We start from the raw sequence: 17,325 nt of genomic DNA, 5'->3' as shown, positions 1-17,325 counted from the left end.
CATTGATGGAGTTGCTGCTTAGGGAAGTGGCATAGACTGATGGGCTGAATGGCCTTCTATGGCAAAATGGTTCTATGACTCTATAGTGACTAATAGTACTGGTTATTTTATTGCGAAGTCCAGGCCATTTAGAGCAGAGAATTTCTCTGATGTTTTGAACAATAGTTATTCTTGACCAGCATCACTAAAGTAGATGATCACATAACTGATTGTGGAACCTTGCTATCTGCAAATTGGCTGCCAAGTTTCCTACATCACATCACTATACTTCCAAAAAAAGGTGCTTTGGGAATGCCTGAGGCAATGAAAGGACCTATATAAATGCAAATCTATTGTGTCTTTCTTTCAGTGATGCAAAGAATATGGCAAGAGATGTCCAGAACGCGTTCTATGAAATTGTTTCTGAACTCGGAGAAATGACACACACGCAAGCTATTGATTATGTCAAGAAACTGATGACAAAAGGCCGTTACTCTTCTGATGTCTGGAGTTAAAATGGGAACGGGAGCAGTAAGCTTCCAGAATTGAAGGGTGTATCAGTGGTTCCCAGCTGATGACCACCACCAGGGTCAATGCAAGAATCTGGAAAGTTAAGCAATGAGGCAGTGATTTTTTTCTATATATAAAAATGAAAATGTCCTAGACACTTTATGCTTTACTAAATACTGTACTCCTTCAGAATTGATATTTTATTATAGACTTTCCATTGCAGTCTTTTAAAAGTTACTTGATTATAAATCCCCTGATCCAGAAGAATCCTTTACAAATAACATTTATTTAAAAGGTCAGTTGCAGCACGCCATAGTAAAACTTCCAAGTCTACTGAGTGGGGCCTTTCCCATGACTTGTCATGGTAATTTAAAAAAATGAAACTTTAACTAATGCAGGAATACATTGGGTTAGTAACTTTGAAAATAGCACTGGGTTTTACATAGAATAATTTCATGAAGAATAATTTCATGATTTGATCAATCTTTTTATTGATGCAACTCCTTTATATCTTTTGATTCACAATGGTTAATCTTTTGAGGGAAGCATGGTGGACAAACTTGTGTGCATGAAGGTGTTGGAATGCATTAAACCCTGAGCTTTCTCTATCCTTTTGAATTCAGGATGCATTCTGCATTGCATATACAGTCCACAAAGCTTTGATTTAACTTTATCTTTAAAAGCAAAACTGTTAGAGCTGTAAGATGTCAAGTTGCGATGTACTTAGACCTAGCAACTCTAATCTAGCTCCTGGTTTCCAGACAGGAATGGGAAATGGTTGCCTCTAATGAACTGTTCCTTATTGAGTCTCCTCTGCGCTGGGTTAAAGTTTTGGAAAGTTGTTTTAAGGAGTTAAAACTGGCTTGAGTCTTTATAATACACGAGTTTGTAAATCAAATAATAGCAAAGGCTGCAACAAATGCAGTATACAATCCAAAGTTTAAACTAAAGCCCCTGTATCAGGGAATGTAAATTCTGCCACCTGTTGGGACAGAAGCACAGATTGGTTGTTCTGAATCTCCACACTGCCAGGTTAAAATGTTGCAGAGGCCATGTGCAAGGCGATGGCATTTGAATAATGGAAGTTTCTGTTCAGCAACGTGGCACACGAACAGATCTCTGCAACATTGTTTTCAGAGAACATCTTAGTCCCAAATCTGCACCTTTGAATCAAAAGGAAGTAAATTGAAAATGAAAAAGATTGGAAATGTACAGTGACATCTGAAATTTGCTGTTTTGGTTGTAGACACCATTTTAATCAAGTCCTATGCCTGAAGCTTCCTCTTTCTCACCACAGATGCTGACAGACCTGCTGCATGTTTTCAGAATGTTCTGGGGTTTATTCTAAATTTCCTTTCATGCTGCAACTTGTGCCATACACCTAATTCATTACTGTTGAGTGCATTAACAGAAGCAATAAACTAAAATTTTATAAGTAGGTTTCATTACACCGGAGCCTTTCCAGAAACTTTCTTTTAAGAATTGAAGCTGATGAGGCCAAGGAAATGTCCCATTTTTAAACCCCCTTTTCTTATGTTCTGCAGCTGAGGGACAAGGTAGTTGATCTGCCCTTGAGTCTCTGCTAGTGAATCATTGCGATATCTGAGACAGTGACAGAGAACTTGCTGTTTTTTTTCTCTTGTGTTTTTGCCTTTGCTCACTCTGGGTGGTGCTTATCCATTATTTAACCCTTCCTGTGATTCTAAGCTTGTAGTGCTAATACACCACATCACAACATCCTGTCCTCTTTGGTCAGGCACTCCAAAGAAGTGGATTGTTGGCTTTTAAGAAAATTTTGAACTTTTGCTTCTTTTAGTTTGATGCGTATGCCCATTGCATCCTCATTAGATCTTTTCAGAACCATTCAAAAACTAAGAATGGTGTTGATTGCAGTTGATACTTTTTAGTATTTCTTGTTTAGACAACTGATAAAATCATTGGGAAATATGAAAGGAGACTGAACTCTGTGACAAGTGGCTCAGACAGCGAGTATCAGTCACTGTTCCTGTAATTTGCATTCAAATGATTCAGAATCAAATGTATAAATAGTCAGATAGGGAATTTTACGACCAAAAATTCTGACTTTCAGTATCTTCACAGAACAAAGCACTTTCTCATTTTAGGATTGGTTGAGTTTTTTGCAATTTGTCAGCCCAACCCTGCTCTCATAGGTACTTGAACCAATATTCCCACCAGCTTCTGTTTACTGTGTGTAGCTATTGTTGCATTATGCAGTCCCTTTAATATTGACATATGATCACGCATATGCCTGTTTGTTGCTTATGTATAGCCTGTTCCCTGTGCAGCATGTTCCTGATTGCTGTGAGGTGCTTAGTTTAGAAGGAACATTGATTTGAACAATGATGTGAACTGATTTAACCTTCTAAACTTCCCTTGTTTTGTTCCACCCAAGCATTCCCTATACTGCTAACCTGTTTCAAAAGAAGCAAATCACTTGATACCCTTGCATGCAAGCTGCTAAAGTAACAAGTGACTGAAAAGTTGTACAATTCCTTTGTAGGTTTGGATCATACAGCAAGGTATTAATGTTCATATTTATGCCTCACAATAACATCCGTTATAGGTTAGATTTTGCAATGTAATTTGTGTTAACAAACTCAAAAAATAAAAGTCAGCTGTTTAAATGGCCTTTCAGTGGACAGAGTAGCAGAATCTTACCCACTGCAGCTTGGTAATTCCATTAAACATCTGGAAATACTCAGCAGATTGAGCAGCGTGGGGGGGGGGTGAACGCGACAGTTAATATCTTGGGTCAATTACCTGGTGGCTATTATTTTGTAAAAAGAAATGACTAAAGGAAATGCAATTTCACAATCCGAGGCTTCTGCCTACTTCCAGGCAACAACAACTAAAATTTTCATTTTTAATTTAGCGAAGGAAGTGATCTCATTTTCCAAAATCACTAAAAGAACTTGATGCAGTCAGTCTCTGACAGGTATAAATGTGGACATAGCAGCTGGTTCTGTGGCATTCATAGTTCAATGGACCATGTTAATTTTCAGCAGATTGAATCTGCAAAGGGAGCACCTTTGGTCGTTGTCTGAAATAGTTGGATGTAATCAATTAAACACCAACTCTCAGCAAGCATGATCCAGTGAGAGTAAATTTATGTACATCAATCGCTATATACAGAGCAGACTCTGCTGAAGCTATACTTTGAATGGAATGTGCTTCTTGGTGGCTGTTGCACAAAAATCCTTCCCAATACGAGTTAACAAGAATGTATAAAAATGCATCCGGGACTGGAAATTAGTAGCTCTCCCAGGGTAATAATTAGTGCCAATTCTTTCTACTTGACAGCTGCTTTGGAAAGTCACATTGCTTTCAGAATTAGGTATTTTTTTAAGACCAAAAACCAAGTTAGAAACTGACGAGGGATATGAATATATGGGGAGGGGTAAACTCACCTGATTCAGGCACATTAGAAGGGAATATCTCCACACACGGGAAGAGGCTGGCGCCTCCTGCCAATGAAAAGGTTAATCCCAAGTACAGGATGGAAAAGCCTATCATACTTATGTCAGCTGTTTGCTAAAATGACCAGTGAAAGATTGTCACCTCAACTGTAAAATGAGCAGTGGGTTGTGGCGGAGTGACATACATTCAGCGAGATTGTGACCCTAACTACACAGTCACTTGATTGCGCTCTCTGAGGTGCAGGTTGTAGATAACTGGCTCCTCTTGAGCTGAAAATAAATGCAATTCATATATATTTTTAAACTTTTGTATTTGAGTTGGTTAGATTTGTTTCTCTGCCTTAATTGAAAAACATGAATTGGAACAACCCAGTGAATGCTCACTGGTAGAGTCTGTGTTGGGACTCTCGGTTTACAGTTAGGGCTGTTCCAACTGGACCATGGGAGCATCTAAAGATGTTCAAACTGGGCCATATGCACCCTTGGCAGTTCAGCCCTGGCAGCTTCGGTCCTTTGTTTGTGTGTGTGTACTTTTGTGTTTGTACCATTGTAACTTTGTGGACCCAGTGGTTTGGAAAGGGCTGCTTGTTTTCTTGATGGATAACTCAACTCAACATTTGAGATACTTGGAAATGAATGGGAACTAGAATGTATACATCAGCTATGAAGTTCATGATTATCCTTCCTTGTATAAAAACAGAAAATGCTAGAAATATTCAGTTCGGGCCACGTCTGAGGGGAAGGGAAGAGTTAATGTTTCAGTTTACTAACCTCTTCACAGAACTACTTCTTTTGTCTGTGCGTTGCAGAGTCCTTGACTTAATCTGTGTGACTGCCACTCTAAATCACTCCCATTCTGCAATCAGGCTTTTCTTCGTGGATGACGGAAAAGCTGTAGGAAAACCATCCCAAACCTGACATGATGCCGATTAAAGGAGTGCAAAGGTTGTCAGTCCTATTAGCAGCAATTGATATTGCGTTGAGAAAATAGGGCTGCAGTGTTGCAGCAAACACAAACTGCAATGATAAAGTTAACTGAAGCTGTAAGCTCTTCGTCTCTTTAAACCAGGTTACTGGAGATGAGCCAGTTTGCACATAGGATGCCTTGCTTTAATGCAAATACTGTGTTATGCAGCTGGCCCCGACTCCCTTTTCCCCTCTGAAAAGGTCAGGATTTGTTTGATGTAGTGCAATACATACGTTAAATTTAAAGGTGGCACGTTGACAGCCACGTGACATTGATGTTCATTTTGATTCCTTCTGTTACCAAATTAAAAGCCTTATTTATCAACTGAAAGCTCTGGGGAATCTGTACGAGTCTATAGGCGGGCCGCTCTTGATTTTGAATTTCATACGGTTATTGTTCAGTTGTGGATGCAGTTTGACTGCTAACTTTGTGTTGCAAGTTGGAAACATGTATACATATTGTCAAATGCACTATTGTGTCAGTGGCCCCTATGTAATGTGGAACTCTGGATGTTTATTTGACATCAAACTCATTGCCTTTTCTATAGAAAGTTGCTGATTGATGTATAAATCACCGGTAGTTTTAAATGGAATTGCAAAGTGAGATGAAGTGCGAGATTTTTTTGGGTTGTTTGGACTATATAGGTGACCCCCATCTTAGTTTCATAGAATGAATACAGTAGTGTTCTTTCTCTCTCAATTTTCACTTGCCCTTCTCTGGCTCCTAATAGTCCTACTATGTTTGTTCAGTGTCTGCAGATCTATCATGTAATTTGTCTCTGAAAACATTAAAAGAATTAATAAAAATCCAGACTTGAATCTTGCTTGTCCATCCTGGTATTGGGTGCTGTCATCTCACTGGCTGTTTTTTGGCATTGTGCATCTGAATGGTGTCATGTGCGGAGGGCAGGATTAGCCTGTAATGTGCAGTAGACTGAGGAACTACTGTCATTTACCAGAGGCCCCCTCAAACCTATGCAACTAAATCACAAGTCATTGAATTCTGTAGCCCTCATTTTATTGGTACTTTTTTTTCAAAATTAAAAGAAGTATTTGTCCAGAAACACACTCCAGTCTTGCATTAATATGGAAATATTTTTGTGAAAATACAGGTTTCTTATTGAATTTAACCTGCAATTTTATCTCCATTCTATTTGCACAGAGCATGATTAAATTGTTAAATCAATGTGAGCAGCCGTTTTATTCAGCTAAGAACTACTGGTGAAGGAATTTGGGCTTAAAAAGCTTAATCCAAAATGAAGTATTGCAATGCTGACAGCTGGAAATATAGACACTAGTAAAACAGCCTTCCATTTCAAACAAACACTACTGTGGTCCAGCTAAATGTGATTTGCAATTAGCCTGTGGACAATAGGATAGCAAAGACTCTCTGCTCCTGGAGGAAAAAGGTTCTGCTGAGCCAACCCAGGCTGTCAGAAAACACTTCCTTACGCACAGAGTTCTAGATTTATACTATCTCTCAAACAAATCTGCTGAGGTGAAGTTCATTAACAATTTTAAGCTTAAATTGATGGAGACCATTCACCTAACAGTTACCCACAGTCGCTGAAAAGGGGTGGGGGAAGAGAGAGACTATGGCCGGGATTGGGGGGGTAACGGAGGACGAGGGTGGGGATGGAGTGATTTGGGGAATAAGGATGTGGAGTAGATTTGAGTCTAGAGGGCAGTCTTGTCAGAGATATGTCCAAAGGCAAGCATGAAGACAGCTTCTCACTTAGACTTTATACTGCCTTAATGACTATCACGTGGTGGCTCTGATATCCATCATTATGAAGTGCTTCGAAAGGTTACTCATGGCATGAATCAATTACTGTCTCCCAGATTGCCTGGATCCACTGTGTTTATCTATTGCTGCAACAGGTCTACAGCAGATGCCATCTCCCTGCTCCTACACTCAACCTTGAAACACCTGGATAACAAAGACACGTTGTTAGACTCCCATTTATTGAGTACAGCTCCGCCTTCAACAACATTATTTCTACAAAGCTCATCTCCAAAGTCTGTGGCCGAGGGTTCAGCTCTTCCCTAGACTTCCTAACCCGCAGAGTGCAATCAGTCAGGATAGGCAACAACACCACCTCCACAATCATCTTCAACATCCTTCTTCAGATAAGGATACCAAAACTACACCAGGTGTGGCCTCACCTATACAATTACAGGAAAACATCCCTATCCCTATACTCATATCCTCTCGCGATGAAGACCAATATACCATTTGCTGCCTTTTTTGCCTGTTTTCAGTGACTGGTTTCACTACCATCATCAGCCTGCCGCGATCATACCCACACAATATCGTTGCATCTTCTCCATTGGTGTTAAGTGGTGAACGTCAGCAACACCACCACCCATTCGAGCTATCTCAAGTGTGTTGTGAGCTCACTCTTCCTGCAGGACAAGGTGGGAATGATGTCTGAGTAAGCAGCCCCCTCTCACCTATTCCAGCATCACCGAGGAACATGGGATGCCATGTTCCTTGGTGATCTCAACTGAGCCCCATACATGAGGATGGCTGACCTCACTGTGATGCAACTGGCCACTTGTTCTGACAATGTTCGGGGGACCTATGGGCACCCAATCAGCTCAAATGATTGCTGCTGTCACCCAGGGGCCACTTGCCACTCACATTCCCTGACCTTACAAGGTCATTGAACCTTTGGCCCATGGCCTCCTCCATTCAGGCCATTAGGTTCCTTGAGGCAGGTTTCTTCCACTGAGTACTGAAAGAATTTCACATCTCGTAGCACTGACCTTTGTCAATGCCTCAAGAGCGTCAGCAGAAAACCTTGGCGCTGCCCATGGATGCCTATCCATGCCAGCCCTGGCTTGATCATAATTCTCCTGCAACATATCTTCAAGGGAGTGGGAAACCTGGTCATGGCTGCTCCTCTTTTCAAAGGTTTTTCCTGAATCCATGTTCCGCTCCCAAAACAGCCTTTTCTCAATATTTTTATATCTGGTAAAGAGAAATGTTCAATGAAATGACACCAAAAAAAACAATTTTTTTTAGGCAGGGTGGGGTTGCTAATCAAAGAGGGTCTGGTGGACTGAAGTGCATCTGTTTCAATGTGAGAAGTGTAACAGGTAAGACAGATGAACTTGGAGCTTGGATTAGTACTAGGAACTACAATGTTGTTGCCATTACAGAGACTTGGTTAAGGGAAGGACAAGATTGGCAGCTTAACATTCCAGGATACAGATGTTTCAGGCGGGAAAGAGGGGGCTGTAAAAGGGGTGAGGGAGTTGCTCTACTGGTTAAGGAGAATATCACAGCTGTACTCCGGGGGGACCCCTCAGAGGGCTCATACAGCGAGGGAATACAGGTAGAGCTCAGGAGTAGGAAAGGTGTAGTCACAATGTTTGGGGTTTACTATAGGCCACCCAATTGCCAGCGGGAGATAGAGGAACAGATATGTAGGCAGATTTTGGCTAGGTGTAAAAGTAACAGGGTTGTTTGGTGGGAAATTTTAACTTCCCCTATATTGACTGGGACTCAGTACTAGGGGTGTGGATGGGGCAGAGTTTGTAAGGAGCATCCAGGAGGGCTTCTTGAAACAGTATGTAGATAGACCAACGATGGAAGGGGCCATACTGGACCTGGTATTGGGGAATGAGCCCAGCCAGGTGGTCGATGTTTCAGTAGGGAAGCAGTTCGGGAACAATGACCACAATTCAATAAGCTTTAAGGTACTGATGGATAAAGGTAAGTGTAGTTCTCAAGTTAAGGTGCTAAATTGGGGGAAGGCTAATTACAACAATATTAGGCAGGAACTGAAGAATGTAGATTGGGGGCAGATGTTTGAGGGCAAATCAACATCTGGCACGTGGGAGGCTTTCAAGTGTAAGTTGATAGGAATTCAGGACTGGCACATTCCTGTAAGGCTGAAGGATAAGTATGGCAAGTTTTGGGAGCCTTGGATAACGAGAGATATTGTGAGCCTAGTCAAAGAGGAAAAAGAAGCATTTGTCAAAGCTAGGAGGCTGGGAACACACGAAGCAAGTGTGGAATACAAGGAAAGTAGAAAGAAACTTAAGCAAAGAGTAAGGAGGGCTAAAAGGGGTCACGAAAAAGCATTGGCCAGCAGGATTAAGGAAAATCCCAAGGCTTTTTATACGTATGTAAAGTGCAAGAGGGTAGCCAGGGAGAGGGTTGGCCCACTCAAGGACAAAGGAGGAAACCTATGCGTGGAGCCAGAGGAAATGGGCGAGGTATTAAATGAGTACTTTGCGTCAGTATTCACCAAAGAGAAGGACTTGATGTATGATGAGTCTGGAAAAGGATGTGAGATAGTTTGAGCCATGTTGAGATCAAAAAAGAGGTGGTATTGGGGTTCTTGAGAAACATTATGGTAGACAAGTTCCTAGGGCCTAATGGGATATACCCCACAATACTGAGAGAGGCAAGGGAGGAAATTGCTGGGGCCGCAAGGGAGGAAATTGCTGGGGCCAAGAGCGAAATCTTTTTATCCTCACTGGCTACAGGGGAGATCCCAGAGGATTGGAGAATAGCCAATGTTGTTCCTTTGTTTAAGAAGGGTAGCAAGAATAATCCAGGTAATTACAGGCTGGTGAGCCTTATATCAGTGATAGGGAAATTATTGGAGAGAATTCTTCGAGACAGGATTTATTCCCACTTGGAAATAAGTGGACGTATTAGTGAGAGGCAACATGGTTTTGTGAAGGGGAGGTCGTGTCTCACGAACTTGATCGAATTTTTTGAGGAAGTGACGAAGATGATTGAGGGTAGGGCAGTGGATGTTGTCTACATGGACTTCAGTAAGGCCTTTGACAAGGTCCCTCATGGCAGACTGGTGCAGAAGGTGAAGTCGCATGGGATCAGAGGTGAGCTGACAAGGTGGATACAAAATTGGCTCGGTCAAAGAAGACAGAGGGTAGCAGTGGAAGGGTGCGTTTCTGAATGGAGGGCTGTGACAAGTGGCATTCCTCAGGGATCAGTGCTGGGACCTTTGCTGTTTGTAATATATATATAAATGATTTGGAGGAAAATGTAACTGGTTTGATTCGTAAGTTTGCGGACGACACAAAGGTTGGTGGATTTGTGGATAGCGATGAGGACCATCAGAGGATACAGCAGGATATAAATCAGTTGGGGACTTGGGCAGAGAGATGGCAGATGGAGTATAATCCAGACAAATGAGAGGTAATGCATTTGGAAGGTCTAATACAGATAGGAAATATACAGTAAATGGCAGCCCACTTAAGAATATTGATAGGCAAAGGGATTTGGGTGTTCAGGCACACAGGTCACTGAAAGTGGCAATGCAGGTGGAGAAGGTAGTCAAGAAGGCATACGGCATGCTTGCCTTCATCGGCCAGGGCATTGAGTTCAAAAATTGGCAAATCATGTTGCAGCTTTATAGAACCCTAGTTAGGCCGCACTTGGAATACAGTGTTCAATTCTGGTCGCCACACTACCAGAAGGATGTGGAGGCTTTGGAGAAGGTACAGAAAAGATTTACCAGGATGTTGCTGGGTATGGAGGGCATTAGGTATGAGGAGAGGTTGGGAAGCGCAGGTTTAAGGTGCGAGAGGCAGATTTTTTACACCGAGTTGTGGGTGCCTGGAACTCGTTGCCGGGGGAGGTAGTGGAAAGGGATACGGTAGTGACTTTTAAGGGCCGTCATGACAAATATATGAATAGGATGGGAAACGAGGGATATGGTCCCCGGAAGGGTACGGGATTTTAGTTAAGTTGGTGCAGGCTTGGAGGGCCAAAGGCCTGTTCCTGTGTTCTTGTTCTAATGTCCCGATTTTTTTTCTCTCCAGGCTCACGCACAGCAGTGTCCTGGAGATTGATCTATACTGCCCAGAGACTCCAGGCCAATCCCGGAGAGCAGGCGACCTTAGTATCAAGTGGCAGGAAAACAAGAGTGCATCAGGAGTTTGGTGGAGAGTAGGCCTGTACAATTTTATTTGGTGATTACGTTAGCAGAGTCTGATATTAAATTAACACACTCCACATGCACACAGCTCTTCCTGTAGTCCCCGGTGTCAAACTGGATAAAACAGATGGGGGTCAGTGAAGAGGAAGAAGCTACAACACAATGTGCTGCATTTCATCAACACAAAACCATAATCGAAACACATCTTCCTCTCTTGTCCTGGTCTTTCACAATTGTTTCTTGACTTTCTCCTCCCTCTGTTTCTGTTTTTGGTAGATGACTCGAACTGTCGTCAGGAAATTTCCCAGGAAGAGAACGAGAAATGCGAGGCCACACATGGAAACCTGCAAACAATGGGAGGGACAGGTGCAGTGAGTGAGACCGAGAGGGACACATGCAGTAAGTGAGATTGAGGGGGACCAAGAGGGGTACATGCAGTGAGTGAGATTGAGGGGGACGCATGCAGTGAGTGAGATTGAGGGGGACACATGCAATGAGTGAATGAGACCGAGGGGGACACATGCAGTGAGTGAATGAGACCGAGGGGGACACATGCAGTGAGTGAGATTGAGGGGGACGCATGCAGTGAGTGAGTGAGACCAAGAGGGATACACGCAGTGAGTGAGATTGAGGGGGACACATGCAGTGAGTGACACCGAGGGGGATATATACAGTGAGTGAGATTGAGGGGGACACATGCAGTGAGTGACACCGAGGGGGATATATACAGTGAGTGAGATTGAGGGGGACACATGCAGTGAGTGAGTGAGACCGAGAGGGGTACGTGCAGCAAGTGAGACCGAAGGGGACACGTGCAGCAGCGAGTGAGACAGAGACCAGGAATCCAAGGTGGAAATGACAATCAAACCTCTCACAGTGGAACTCATCCAGTTGCCTCAATCTCTTGCCAGATATTGAAATGTTTTTGTGAACTTATAAGTGGCCTTATATGATTCTCAGGGGGTTTGACAAGGTAGATGCTGAGAGGATGTTTCCTCTTGTGGGAGAGTCTAGGACCAGAGGGCATAGTCTCAGAGTAAGGGGGTCACCCATTTGAGACAGAGATGAGGAGGAATTTCTTCTCTCTGAAGGCTGTGAATCTGTGGAATTCTTTACCACAGGCGGTTGTAGAGGCTGGGCCATTAAGTATGTTCAAGGCTGAGGTAGATTTTTAATCAGGAAGGGAATCGAGGGTTATGGGGGTAAGGCAGGAAAGTGAGGTTGAGGATTATCATATCAGATCAGTCATGATATCGTTGAATGGGGGAGCAGATTCAATGGGCCGAGTGCCCTACTTCTGCTCCTATGTCTTATGGTCAGGAACTGTCACACCAGTGGATTCACTCCACTGATCATGTAAGTCCTGAAGGAGCCATGTAATTACAATTGTTGCAGGAACAAACTAGCTTTAGAGTAGAAGAGAGGATATGTAACTGACTGGTTTGAACAATTCTTTCTAATGCTTTCATTTTGGAATATTCCCAGTTTACCCCTTTTAAGATGTGATTGCACATGAAAGAGTACAGAGGAGTTTCCCCAGGATGTTACCTGGGTTGGAGCGTTTCAGCTGGGAAGAGAGGCTGGTTAGGCTGGGCTTGTTTTCCTTGGAGCAGATACGGCTGAGGGGGGACCTGACTGAGGTGTATAAAATTATGAGGGACGTAGATAGGGAGGAACTTTTCCCCTTTAGTAGAATGGTTAATAACCAGGGGGCATAGATTTAAAGTAAGGGGCGGGGGGATTTGAGGAAAAACGTTTGCATCCAGAGGGTGATGGGAATCTGGAACTCACTACCTGTGCTGGTAGAGACATTTAAAATGCATATAGATGAGCACTTAACGTCATAGCATACAAGGCTCGGGACCAAGTGCTGGAACTGGGTGCTTGATGGCCGGCACAGACATGCTGGGCTGAAGGGCCTGTTGTGCTGTAAAATCCTATGACTAGATCTTCAGGAGATGACCATGGGTTGAAATTACTCTGTGTTGTCATCATCATAAACACTTTACTCATTCTAACTTAATTCCTCTCTCCACAGTTCTAACGCAGGTGCTAACATTTTTATTTAAACTCTTCCTTCATGATAACAAACAAATGAATTAGGAGCAGGAGCAGGCCCCTCGAGCCTGCTCCACCATTCAATAAGATCATGGCTGATCTGATTATAACCTCAACTCCACATTCCCACTTATCCCCAATAACCTTTCACCCCCCCCCCCCCTCCGCCCTTGTTAATCAAGAATCTATCGAACTCTGCCTTAAAAATATTCAAAGGTTCTGCTTCCACTGCCTTTTGAGGGAGAAGGTTCTAGAGACTCAATCCTCAGAGCAAAAAGTTCTCCTCATCTCTGTCTGAAATGAGCAACTGTGATAATTTGTTTGTTATAGCCACAGATGGTAATTTCTACCTTGCATTTTGTACAGTAAAATCTCTTTTTGGTCGCTGTAGAAACAGTGGGTAAGACCACCATAAAAACTTACAGCATTTCAGTATTGGGTTGCAGAACAGACCCCACGATGAGAGCAGGATTATCCTGCACAAAATATGACTATCGAGTGGAATTAATGAGGCATGCACGGGGATATTCAGCTAAAACTACCCCAAAATCACATCCCTCCACATTACACGCTCAACTCACAACTCTCTCCCTGCGGCCGGAATTTACATTAACTTGCAGTGGATGAAGATTTCCTCCCTGAAGCTAAACTAAGACGAGTTTCCTAAAGCTTGTATTGATGAGTTTGCTGCATGTGGCTCACAACACAAGGCATCTTTCACAGAGTATTCTGGGAAGAAAAACCTCTCGCGAACCATGCTTACCTGCCACTCTTTACAGTCTGGGTGGTTCGTTAGTTTGAACAAGGTGATTGCATTATAAAACTGCCAGAACTGTAAAGGCAAGAGAAAGATCAGGTGAATGAACAGCATTCTCGGGCTAGTTTGCACTCTAATTGGTAAGCAGGGCTGAATAATAGGTGAATATTAATGGTATATAATAAGTGAGATGGCATCACACACAGTGGGGACCATTAACCTCTAGCAGAGTGAAAGATGGGTGCCATATTCCACCACTGGACTGTGTTCAGTGCTGAGGGACATCTTTTGAGGTCCAGATCAGAAGGAGAAGCATCTCATTTTCAGCTTTTCTCCAGTCCAAATTCCTCCCCGCTTCCCTAGCTCTTCTCAAAGCTGTTGATTTTATTGGATGCATTTCTACAAAGCACAGCAGTCTCCTGCGGCAGTTTTCTGTGCACATGTCTAGATAGCAACCATCAATGGTATGTGGAGTCATTAAGTGTCCAGTCCTTTCATATCCCTCTCGCACACGTTCCAGCACTGAAAGAACGAGGGATGATATAATTGAAACACAAGATTCTGAGGGGGTTTGACAGACTAGATTATGTTTCCCCTTGTGGGGAATCTAGAACTACAGGGGCACTGATTTAAAATTAAGGTCTCCCATTTTGACCATAAGTTTAAGTTTACTTATTAGTGTCACAAGTAGGCTTACATTAACATTGAAGTTACTGTGAAAATCCCCTAGTCGCCACACTCCGACGCCTGTTTGGGTACACTGAGGGAGAATTTAGTATAGCCAATCCACCTAACCAGCAGTCTTTCTGATTGTGGGAGGAAACTGGAGCACTCGGTGGAAACCCATACGGGGAGAATGTGCAGATTCCACACAGATAGTGACCCAAGCCGGGAATCAAACCCGAGTCCCTGGCGCTGTGAGGCTGCAGTGCTAATCACTGTGCGTAAAACGTAGAGGCAGAAGTAGGCCATTCGGCCCATCGAGTCCAGAGGATGAGTCATGGAATGTATTCAAGATTGGTCGACAAAGGAGTTGAGGATTATGAGGGCAGACAGGGAAGTGAAGTTCAGGCCACAGTCTGATCAGCCAGGATTGTGTTGACTGGCAGAGCAGGCTCAAGGGGCTGAATTGCCTACTCAGCTTCTATTTATTATGTTATTCATTAATAACTAGGTGGTCAGGAAACACAACTTTGATTTTGTTTCTGTCCAAAACATGGGGCACTGAGGCCGACTTTACTGCAGCTAACACTGCATCAGCCGGTTCAACAGCAACCAGGATTCAGACCTGGGACCTTGGCTTTGCTTTCAACTCCAACGACAAGCAAATATTTCAAATGACTTACATGACCAAAGAACAAGAACGGCAGAAGAAACGTGAGGCCTCTCCACATCCACGACTGGAAACCTTCTGTAAACACAAGACCCCAATCCACAGTTAGTCCTGGCTAGGGGAAAGGCCATCACAGACATTTCCCAGGTTAAATGTTCATGGGTGGATTTAGCTGAACTGAGTGTGGCCATTTTTAAAGAAGAAAATATGTATTGATCAAACTGCCTCGTTCTCATAGATCAGCATAGACACTGGTAAAATATCCAATCTGGATGTTCAATAGAAACCCAGCTACTGGCTACGGAGCAGAAAGTGCAAACTCATTGGGAGTGAAAGGAAGTTACACATACAGCCTATGGCTGGATGATCATGAGAGTTAATAATATTCCAGGCACACTGACTCAGACAAGCACAATACCAAAAGAACTTGGGGGGGGAGGGGGGAGGTACGTCCTTCCCAGTTCTTCAGGGAAGCATAAAGAATGATATATAACCTGCGTACAGCGCTGGAGTTTTCACAAGTCTAGAATACACCAGCACTAGACACTTGTACATTGGGCACTGCCCACATTTAGCGTGGAACTCAAGATCCAGCTTCAAAAAGGCAACAGCTTCTCCATTTTCCCAAGTTGGTTTGGTTAATATCAACCTCTGTTACTGAGCTTATTGAGAAAGTACAGGCTGAGGACTGCGAGCAAGGAACAACTCTCTGCACACCTCTTCTATTATATCTGGAATGATCCTCAAAAAGGATATTATGGTCACAGAGGGAGAGCAATGAAGGTTCACCGGACTTGTTCCGGGGATGGCAAGACTGTCACATGAAGAAAGATTGGGCAAACTGGGCCTGTATTCTTCAGAGTTTCAAACAATGAGTGGTGATCTTATTGAAACCTACAAAATATTGTAGGAATAGATAGGAATATTGTAGGGTAGATGCAGGCAAGGTGTTTCCAATGTTTTGGGGGAGGGGGGAGGGAGGGGGGCAGTGTCTAGAACCAGGGGACACAAATTCAAAATAAGGGGGAAAGCTACTTAGCACCGAAATGAGGAAAAGTGTCGAGTGGGTTGTGAATCTTTGGAATTCTCTACCCCAGATGCTGTGGAAGCTCAGTCACTGAGTATGTTTAAGGTAGAGATTGATTCTGATTAACAATAACATAAATTAGTGTGGGGGAAAAGCATTGAAATGTCTGATCAGTGATCATCATTCGGTGACACAGTGGTTAGCACTGCTGCCTCATAGCACCAAGGACCCGGGTTCGATTCCCGGCTTGGGTCACTGTTTGTGTGGAGTTTGCACATTTTCCCCGTGTCTCTGCGGGTTTCCTCTGGTTTCCTCCCACAATCTGAAAAATGTGCTGGTTAGGTGGATTGGCCATGCTAAATTCTCCTTCCGTGTACCCGTACAGGCACCGGAGTGTGGCAACTAGGGGATTTTCACAGTAACTTCATTGCAGTGTTATCATAAGCCTACTTGTGACTAATAAATAAACTTTACTTTTAAAAAATCGTATAGAATGGTGGAGCAGGCTTGATGGGCCGAATGGCCCACTCCTGTTCATATGTATGTGTTAAGTGTGATGGTCACATTATTAATTAATGTAACATCTAAGGGGATATTTATTCTCGAGGGGGATATTTATTCTCGAGGGGTCTAAATGGGAAGATTATGAGGAATTCAGTCAGATTATTTACCATGTTTCAGCATATCACCCACTTCAAGGCTATGAAATGATTATCTGCACCCATTAACTTTATCTAGATAACGTGCCTATGTGTAAATCAGTAAAAATTAATTTGCTACTTAATTATCTAGATCAATGCGGATAATTAAATAGCAATCAATCAATAATTACATGGCATTATGTCGAATGTACAGCACAGAAACAGTCTATTTAAACCCACTGTTCCACACTAGTGTTCATGCTTCATTCGAGCTTCCTATTCATTATTTATTGACGAGTCGACTCACCTACAGTCAAGTCCATGTTATGTCTCTCTCCCAGGGCTCGGAGCCTGTACAGGCACCCACTCTGATAGTAATACTGTAGGAACTGCACAAAGCCTGTACAATACAACACAGTCAGTCAGCCAAGAGCCAAGCACAACAAACCCACAAAGCAACCTCTTTGTATACCTCTCACTGCAGAAACTGTATGGATTTTACTGGGCTCCAGTCATGTTACCGATCTGTGATACAGAATAGGAAATTGGGCGTTTGGGGCAGGATTTTAGCAGAATCGGAATGACTCCAGAGCCGTTTCAAGATGGCGAGTGGACCCCAGTTCCAGGATTCCCACCCCTTCTCCTGGCACCAGCAATTTTCACTGGCCGGGGTTAAGTGAGCCCACACCCTGTACT

The 17,325-nt window shown here is 43.2% G+C and overlaps 2 protein-coding genes across 2 annotated transcripts in view; one reads left to right on the top strand and one right to left on the bottom strand.

Moving 5' to 3' along the window:
• LOC144501407 (NADPH--cytochrome P450 reductase-like) overlaps positions 1-5,699 on the top strand; it is a 95,048-nt gene extending 89,349 nt beyond the window's left edge. The window contains exon 16 of the mRNA XM_078225133.1: positions 350-5,699. Within this exon, the coding sequence (XP_078081259.1) occupies positions 350-494 (145 nt within the window). The 3' untranslated portion in view covers positions 495-5,699. The remainder of the gene's footprint in view (positions 1-349) is intronic.
• Positions 5,700-10,815: 5,116 nt separating this feature from the next.
• Positions 10,816-17,325, bottom strand: part of tmem120aa (transmembrane protein 120Aa) — a 42,491-nt gene continuing 35,981 nt past the window's right edge. Inside the window, exons 9-12 of the mRNA XM_078225134.1 lie at positions 16,937-17,029; positions 14,975-15,039; positions 13,635-13,703; positions 10,816-11,157 (exon numbers count right to left, since the gene is read on the bottom strand). Coding sequence (XP_078081260.1) covers positions 11,041-11,157; positions 13,635-13,703; positions 14,975-15,039; positions 16,937-17,029 — 344 coding nt within the window. The 3' untranslated portion in view covers positions 10,816-11,040. The remainder of the gene's footprint in view (positions 11,158-13,634; positions 13,704-14,974; positions 15,040-16,936; positions 17,030-17,325) is intronic.

This window comes from Mustelus asterias, chromosome 12, assembly GCF_964213995.1.
Source record: "Mustelus asterias chromosome 12, sMusAst1.hap1.1, whole genome shotgun sequence".
NCBI lineage: Eukaryota > Metazoa > Chordata > Chondrichthyes > Carcharhiniformes > Triakidae > Mustelus > Mustelus asterias.
The sequence above is the reverse complement of the archived record's forward strand: the minus strand, read 5'-3'. Positions and strand labels throughout refer to the sequence as shown.